Source organism: Apteryx rowi, unplaced genomic scaffold (assembly GCF_003343035.1).
Source record: "Apteryx rowi isolate R43461 unplaced genomic scaffold, aptRow1 scaffold_47, whole genome shotgun sequence".
Lineage (NCBI taxonomy): Eukaryota > Metazoa > Chordata > Aves > Apterygiformes > Apterygidae > Apteryx > Apteryx rowi.
In genome coordinates this window covers 1,891,041-1,898,977 of record NW_020450727.1, presented here as the reverse complement: position 1 = coordinate 1,898,977, position 7,937 = coordinate 1,891,041, and the positions used below count along the sequence as shown (strand labels likewise).

At 64.3% G+C, this 7,937-nt stretch overlaps 2 protein-coding genes across 2 annotated transcripts in view; both read right to left on the bottom strand.

The window, feature by feature from the left end:
- Nucleotides 1-1,652, bottom strand: part of FEV (FEV, ETS transcription factor) — a 4,970-nt gene extending 3,318 nt beyond the window's left edge. Inside the window, exons 1-2 of the mRNA XM_026078110.1 lie at nt 1,601-1,652; nt 443-517 (exon numbers count right to left, since the gene is read on the bottom strand). Of these exons, the coding sequence (XP_025933895.1) occupies nt 443-517; nt 1,601-1,652 (127 nt within the window). The remainder of the gene's footprint in view (nt 1-442; nt 518-1,600) is intronic.
- Nucleotides 1,653-6,487: 4,835 nt separating this feature from the next.
- Nucleotides 6,488-7,937, bottom strand: part of CRYBA2 (crystallin beta A2) — a 3,564-nt gene continuing 2,114 nt past the window's right edge. The window contains exons 4-5 of the mRNA XM_026078056.1: nt 7,001-7,143; nt 6,488-6,732 (exon numbers count right to left, since the gene is read on the bottom strand). Coding sequence (XP_025933841.1) covers nt 6,585-6,732; nt 7,001-7,143 — 291 coding nt within the window. The 3' untranslated portion in view covers nt 6,488-6,584. The remainder of the gene's footprint in view (nt 6,733-7,000; nt 7,144-7,937) is intronic.

The following is a 7,937-nucleotide window of genomic DNA, read 5'->3' as shown; positions in this document are numbered from 1 at the left end:
GGCCCTCGGCGCCCCGCTGCCCCTCCGGTGCGACGGGAGCGCCGCGCCCGGCGGCGGGGTCTCGGCCGCTTCCCGGCCGGGCTTGGCTCGGTCCACTCCCAGTGCCGAGCCGGGCGGAGGAGCAGGCACCGAGCGAAATGGGAGTGCGAAGCGCCGGGGACTCGGAGGCACCGTGCCACGGCGCACCGGGGCCGGAGCTCCGCGGCGGCGCCTGCCGGGTCGTGAGCGCTGCGGGGCCGCTGCGGGGCCGGGGACACGGCAGGGAAGCGCGTCCCCGACGGCGGCGGGAGGTCCGTGTCTCGCCGGGCGTCTCTGCTCCGGGCGAGCCTGGGGGCCGGCAGGGGCCGGGGAAGCGGAGCCGCCCCCGGGGGGCGCCGGGCTGGAGGGCCCCGAAGGCGCCGTCCGCCCCCCCGCTGCGGGACGGGGGCAGGAGTGCTCTTACCTTTCTGCACGCCCGGACTGAGGGACCCCCACGCCTGGCTCTTGCCGTCTTTGAACAAAGTTTCCCCGACTGGATCTGCGGGAAAAAGGGGCGCGGGTGGGGGAGCCTGGGCCAGGCGGGACCGCGACCCCCCGGCGCCCGCCCGCAGGCAGCCTCCCCGCAGCCCCCGGCCGCTCCCCCTTGCCTGCCCCGCCGCCGCGGTGAAGCCAGGAAACGCGTCCAGGAAAAAGGAAATCCGATTTCCGACAGAGCCGGGGAAGCTTTTAAATAGGAATAGAAAATCCCGCGGGCTGGGGTAGGAGAGCAAGAGGGAGAGAGGGAGAGATCTGCAGGGCAGGGGGAGAAGGAGAGGAGGCGGGCAGGTTGGAAGGATGGATGGAAGGACAGGCGGATAGAAGGAAGGATGAATGTAGAAGAAGTGCTGGTTGTGAGTGGACAGATGGAAAAAGGAAAGGATAGTTGGAGAGATGGATGAAAGGAAGGAATGATGGGTGGACAGACGGAAGGATAGAAGGAAGGATGTGTGGATGGAGGTGGAATGACAGATGGAGGGAAGAATAGGAAGGATGGGTGGGAGGTAGAAGAATGTAGGGAAGGGCAGGTAAGTGATAAAAAGGTGGAAGAATGGATTGATGGAAGGAATGGTGGATAAATGGAGGGAATAATGGGTAATAGGGGTGGAAAGAATGATGGACGGATGGGTGAGTGGGGGTGGAAGGATGGATGGAAAGACAGGGGAAGGGTGGGTGGATGAGGGGTGGAAGGAAAGACGAAAGGAGGGGTTGGTGGAGTTGGAAGGACAGAAGACTGGCTGTCTGGATGGAAGGACAGAGAAAGGGTAGGCAGATGAAGGACAGAAAGAAGGACAGAAGGATGGATCTGTGCGGGTGGAAGGCTGGAAGAGAGGCTGGAAGGAAGGATGAAGGGATGGGTGTGTGGGGAGGTGGAAGGATGGAAAGCAGGCAGGAAAGGAGGATGGATGGAAGGACAGGGGAAGGCTGGGTGGGTGCTGGAGGAAGACAGAGCAGAGGAAGGGCCCCAGGGCAGCAGTGGGGCAGGGTGGGTGGGGGCTGGGGCCCGGGGTGCTGTGCAGTGCGCGGTGCGGTGCGCAGTGCTGCGCGGTGCGGTGGGGCAGTGGCCGGGGGGGTCCGCCCGTACCTGGCAGGTACATGTTGAGCAGCAGTGGCACCGCTCCGGCGCCGTGTCTCATGGCAGCTGTGGGGGCGGCCCGCGGGCTGCATGTTTTAATATTCCTGCCCCTATTATTATTATTATTATTCCACTTTATCAGGGAACAGCTGATGGCGAATAAATGGCAGCGGGACGGGCAGGGGACGGGCAGGGGCCGGGGGAGGCGGGGGGGGGAGTTTCCAGGCAACTCGCAGGGGCTCGGGGCCCCGGCTCCAGCAATTTCCTCCGCTGTAATTAAAGCGGGCGCTGCCCCCCCTGTCCCCCCCCCCCCGCTATCGGGCCCGCATCAGACTTTAATCACGGCCGCGGGTTTCTATGGAGAGCGGCTCGGGCCGCTTCCTGCCTCTTCCGCCTCCTTAACTCTTCGCAAACACGGCGCTGCCATCCCAGCTGTGAGCACGGCTCGGACAGTGCCTGGAGACCGCTTGGGCCTGGCCTCCCCACACTCCCCGCTCCCAGACTCGCATGGCTGGCCAGCGGGCACAGCAGCCCCTGCACTGCCAGCACCCCTGGGCTCTCTACATCTCACCACACGGCATCGCCCCGGCTGCCTCTGTCCCCCCAACCCACTTGGGTTGCTGGCCATGGAGATCTCTGCCTACATCCTCACCAGCTGTGAGGGTCCTCACCCCAGTCCTAGGGCCCCTTCGCAGTGCCCAGAGCTCTGGGTTTTGTAGCTGGGTCCCTGCTATATCCCTACAGCTCTTGGACCCCCGGTGCCATGGTCTCTTCACAATATCAGAGCTCTGGGTTGGGTAAGTTGGGTCCCCATCATGTCCCTCCAGCTCTTGGACCCCTGGTGCTGGGGTCCCTTCACAGTGCCAGGGCTCTGGGTTGGGTAAGTGAACCAGGGGTTCAGGGCACTAGGACAAACCACACATCTGTCCCCTCCCTTGCTCCATGGTGCCCAGCTGGACAGTCCCTGCCCTCGGTAGGTTTAGGCCTGTGGCCTTCCTGGGGTCCTTAGCCCTGTCCCTACCTCTGGCCCAACTCTATTAGGGCCTGTGCAAGCTGTGTGACCCCACACACCTACCCAAACCCGCATGGCCTCACATCTATCAGCCCCTTCCAACCTGGATCCTGACAGCCTCTTCTGGCCAGCCCTGAGCCCTGCTCCCCAACAGCTCCAGCCCTGTGTAGTGCAATACTGGCTCCTGAAAATGCCAACACTTGTTGGCCAGGTGCAGTCCAGTTTGGCACTGGGAGAGAGACCTGTCAGTAACCATAAAACTCCACAAATGTTTTGAAGACAGGGTGAAGACAGGAGGGCAATTAGGGAACAGACTTTTAATGGAGAAAGGGTCTGATGCAAACGCAGCTCCCAAAAGAAACAGCTGGCCACAGATCTGTCCCCACTACCCATGGCCACAACCCCAGTGTGACAACCTCCCCTGCCCTCTGGACAAGTAAATAGCTACAGCTGCTAGGTCCAAGCGCTGTCTCCGTCCCCACGGGTAAGACCTGACCCTGTTGTGACACTGTGCAGCTCAAGGCGGTCAAGCTAGTGTGACAGCAGCAGGCGCAGGGATTTCCAGCCCACTCCTGCCCTGCCTGGGTGGGTGACCAGCCTCCCAATGGGACAGCAGGGCCAGAGAGGGGAGAGTGCTGGAGGCCAGAGCAGCTTCCTGGACAGGAGGCACCTAGCCCTGAAGGTGCTGGTGTCCAGCTTGCCCTGTGCAGAACATGAATTCAATGCCTTAAAAATACCAGCCAAGCTGCTCCTCAACTAGCAACCTGGTACTGCTTCATTTCATTGATGTCTAGTAAAAGGATGAGCTCCGGTCTTAGGAGAATCTGTTTAAAGCATTCATCACGAGATGTGAATCCAAAGAAAACCAGGATATGTTCATGCCAGAACCATGGCTATTATTTATACTGCAGCCTAAATGTGCCCTGCATAAAAAGAAGCCACAGCCCTGCCATACAGCGCACAGGGCACCCTGCGGGGAGCTGGAGAGGGCGAACACCGTGTGCATGCACTCCAGGTGCAGGGCTGGGGCGTCCCATGGCACATCCCTTGGCCAGGACATCCTGGCTCCTTCTGCCCCACAGGCCAGCAATGGGGCTGGCGGTTCCTCCTGGCAGGGGAGCCCTGCGTGGAGATGCCCGATGGGCTTAGAAATGGTGCTGCCGGGAGCCCTGCTCTTTCCAGGGTGAGCATCTCTCCCCAGTGGTAGGACAGCAGCAGTTGCCATAGGTGCTGAGCCCGGCCCCAGGCTTGCTGCCCACGCTGCCCCTCTCCGAGGGCCCATTTGGATGTAACAGCCCTTGCAAAGCTTTTCTTTTGCCACCTTGTCTCCTGAGCTCCTCTGACAGCCAGTGCCACAGTGTATCACATCTCGCACAGTCCTCCAGCCCCCTTGCTGCAGCCACGAATGGTCCTGGCTGTTCCTCCTGCTCCCCGGCCCCCCGAGTCCCCCTGCCCACAGCGCCACCTTCCCCAGCAGCCTCTCCACAGCCTCCCAGACTTGCTTTCGCTGCCTGAGTCACTGGAACAAACCTCAGGCAACGGAAAACAAGCCCCGGACACAGTGGGGTGAGAGTGAAGAGGGGGCTGAACCCATGGAGCCCTCTCCCCTGGCAGCCCCAGTGGCCGGGCTGGCTCCCCCTGCAAACCTGTATGGCACCAGGCTGGCTGGTGGGGCCTGCATGTGCCAGGGAGGTGGGCTGAGCCCAACTCATCCAACTTGGTGGGACTCCATGCCACCTGGAATGGGGCTGGCGGTGCAGGATTGGCCTGAGAAGCAGTGTTGGGGCTGTGGGAGCTGGGGATGGGGGGCATTGGGGATGGGGACTCCTGGGTCCCTGGGAAAGCCAGTGGGTGGGGGGTTGCAGGTGGCATGGGATGTAAGGGTCCGGGGGGGGGTGAAGGGTGCAGAGGAGCAGGGAATGTGGGGCACCCAGGTGATGGGGAGCCTGTGTCCACGGGGAAGCTGGAGGGTGAGGGACTGTGTGGACCCAAGGAGATGAACTCGGGTGCATGGGAGGCTGGGGCATGGGGGCTAGGACAGACCAACGCGATGGGGGCCCCGGGTCCATGGGGGATCCAGGGGATGGGGCCCTCCATACATGGGGACCAAGCTGGCAGCAGCAGAAGCTGCAAGCAGGTAGCTTCCCCCCGCCCCCCACCCCCCCCCCCCCCCCCCCCCCCCCCCAGGACAGGGCAGCGAAGGCCCTGCATTTTGCTGTGCCCCTCATGGCTCCCCCCATCCCAGTCCCGCGGGCTGCTGCCCAGGGCAACTTCACCTGCGTGCCAGCCACACGGAGCGGAGAGCCGAGCTGACGTGGCCTTGGGCTCGGCGCAGCCCAGGCCTGTGTGCAGGAATGTGTTTGTGCAGGGGGAGAGGCCGGGCTGCTGCCGTGGGGCCGAGGCGGGGTGGGGCCAGCGGGCTCGGAGGGGACAGGGAGGGCGTGGGGACGGCCTGGGCGCTGCCAGGCAGCGGGGATGCCCTGCAGCCTGGCACGGAGAGGCTGCACGAGGTGCCGAGGCGTTTGCACAGACTGCACGAGGGAGCGTGGGGAGTGCTTGTGCCCACTCCTGTGCACGCTTGTGTGCGAGCTCGTGTGTGCGACAGACACACACACACCCCCACCCACCCACACACACCCCCACGAGCCAGGACTTGGACCTCCCCGGTCTTTGCACAGCCCTGGGTGCAAGGCAGGCACACGCTGACACTGAGGCGAGAGGGACCCCCAGCTCAGTCCTTTCGGGACTCCCACCGGGCCAGCACCCCTCCAAGGTACCCACAGCCCCCAAAGCCATGTGTGCCTCCAGCACGGCAGGCAGCCGGGCACCCAGGTGTCCGGGCCGCACGGTGTGCTGTTTCACCTTCCTGTGGCTTTAGAGGCGACACCCTGAGCGCAGGGAGCACCTTGGGGTGGTGAATGGGGGGGCTGTGCCCTGATGGCACTGGAGTGGGACGGGAGAGGAAGAAGAGGCCGGGAAAGGGTGCTGGAGGCCGAGGAGGGAGGCAGGGTGGGGCTCCGGAGAAGTGTGTGCCCGGGTGGAGCCGGAGCCGGATCCTGGCACGGATGTGCTGGTGTGGCCAGGCCAGGGAGGGGGGGCAGGGGGTGGACCCTGGAGGTGCTGGGAGCAGTGAGCCAAACCCCCAACCTGCGAGACACTGCCCCGAGGACCCCTGCCCCTGTGTGTGCTCAGAGAACAATCCCCTGGGTTGTGCCCCCCCCGAATGTCCCTCCTGTGCACCCCCTCGGGCACCCCCTCCTGCCAGCCCGTGCTCCCTGCACCCCCCCTTACCCCCTCTATAAGCCAATGCCCCCAGCAACCCCTGGTACACCCCCTCCTCCCGTGGTGGCCCCCCGGATTGTGCCAGACACACGGACACCCAGAGCAGCCTGTGCCCCTTCCACACGCATCCCCTGGGAGGAGGACCCAGGGCACAGATACCCCCCGGCTCCGGCCCCGGGTCCCTCACTGCCTGGGCCCCTGCCCAGTAAGGCCAGTATGTTCCCATCTCCCTGGGCAGAGCATCCCCTCTGCTCCCTGCGCATGGACCGGGGAGCCCAGCCGGGGCGCAGAGAGCCCAGCCTGGGTGGAGGTGGCCACCTCAAGGCTCCTGGGAGCCCTGCAGATGACCCCAGACTGCTCCAAAGGGGATGGGAACAGCCCACTCGCGTGGGCCCCCTGGGCAAGAGGAGGCCGTGGGTCTGACCCCAGCTGGGGAATAGGAAAAAGCCTTTCCTGATGCCAAGAGCTGGGATCACTCCCTAGGGCCTGGGGCCAGAGGGATGGGGCAGGAGTGACCCTGCCCCCAGCCCCACATGGGGACCCCAGGCCCTGCAGCCCCCCAAGCAGGGAGGAAGAGGAAGGAGCACCTTTTTCTTTTTTTCTTTTTTTTTTTTGACAAATGCCTTTATTTGCTACCGGATTCAGGTCTATTGCACAGCAGGCCCCGGAGGCTGCGGGGGCGCGCGGCCCTGCCTCTGCTCAGTGCTGGACGCGGCGGATGGATTGGATCTGGTTGGTGTGGGCCTGGCTGCTGTATTCGTTGTACTTCTTGAACTCGCCGTTCTGTCTGTCCCGCTCCAGCACGTACTGGTAGCCCCTGTATCCTGGGTACTGGTATGCCACCCACCTGCAGGGAGACCCCCCCGGCTCAGAGCCCCCAGCCAAATCCTCCCCCCAGGCGTCCCCTCTTCTCTGTACCACTGTCCTCCCCAGCCCCCAGCCCTCCGCACCCCCTTTTGGCCCCATGTTGGGGGGATGGAGGTGCCCCATGGCTGGGGGTGGCAAGGGCAGGGCAGCAGGCAGGGTCCCCTCCCTTTGGGGGTGCCCCTTCCCCATCCCTGCGGGATGCCAGGGGCTCTCTCCCCCCCCCCCCCCCCCCCACCGGCGGGACTCACGCTCCAGAGTTCACTTTGATGGATGCCACCTCCTTGTTGCCCCAGCCCATGGCCTGCAGCGAGGGGTAGTCGTCGCTCAGCTCAAACTTGCGTCCCTGGAAGTTCTCCGCCTCGTAGAGGATGGCTTTGCTGTCGTTGTGGTTCTGCCGAAGGAGCGGGGAGCGGGGTCAGCTCCCCTTGGCCTTGCAGCCCTCCTGCACCCCGCTCTGCTGCCGCTCTTCCCATGCCACGGGGCTGGTAGAAGGAGGGAATGCAGCAGGCCAGGTGGAGGAGTGAGGGGCCAGGGAGGGAATGGGAGGGGGCGCTCCCCAGGGGCAAAGCCGGACATGGAGAAGGGCAGCAGGAAGAGGGGGAATGGGGCTGTGGGAGGCTGTTCAGCCACTGCTCCCACGGCCCTTCCCTCTCCTCTGGAGCCCTGCACAGCCCCACAGATCCTGCCCCGCAGGCAAGGAGTTGTGGAGCCAGGGGGACGTGCCAAGGCACCGAGGGAGGCATGGGACTGTGGCCGGCTTTGGTGCAGGGCTGCGAGCACACAGGGGAGCCCTTCAGCCTGGCACCCCTCACCGAGATGCCCCAGGGCTCTCCAGAGGATGCTGCTCCCGGTGTCCGCGTGCTACCAGTGCATGGCTGCACAGGGGTACCAGGCTTGGGCAGGGGCCCGGGATGACAGCGGCCAGGTCTGCAGCTTCCTCGCCGCTGCTGGAGGTCGCAGGGCAAGGCAGGCTCCTGCAAGCCCCATCCAAGTGGTCCCCCCCGGCTCTGCAGGGCCTTGCTGGGTGCTGGGCACCGAGGGGTTAATTGTTGGGACACTGAGCGATGCGGCACTGTCCCCCCATGCCCAGCCCCCACACGCATCTATCTGCACCGAGGAGCAGTCCTGCCAGTGAGGAGTGATCTTATCGCGTCCCCTTTATTAAAGCCCAAGCATATCTGCCTG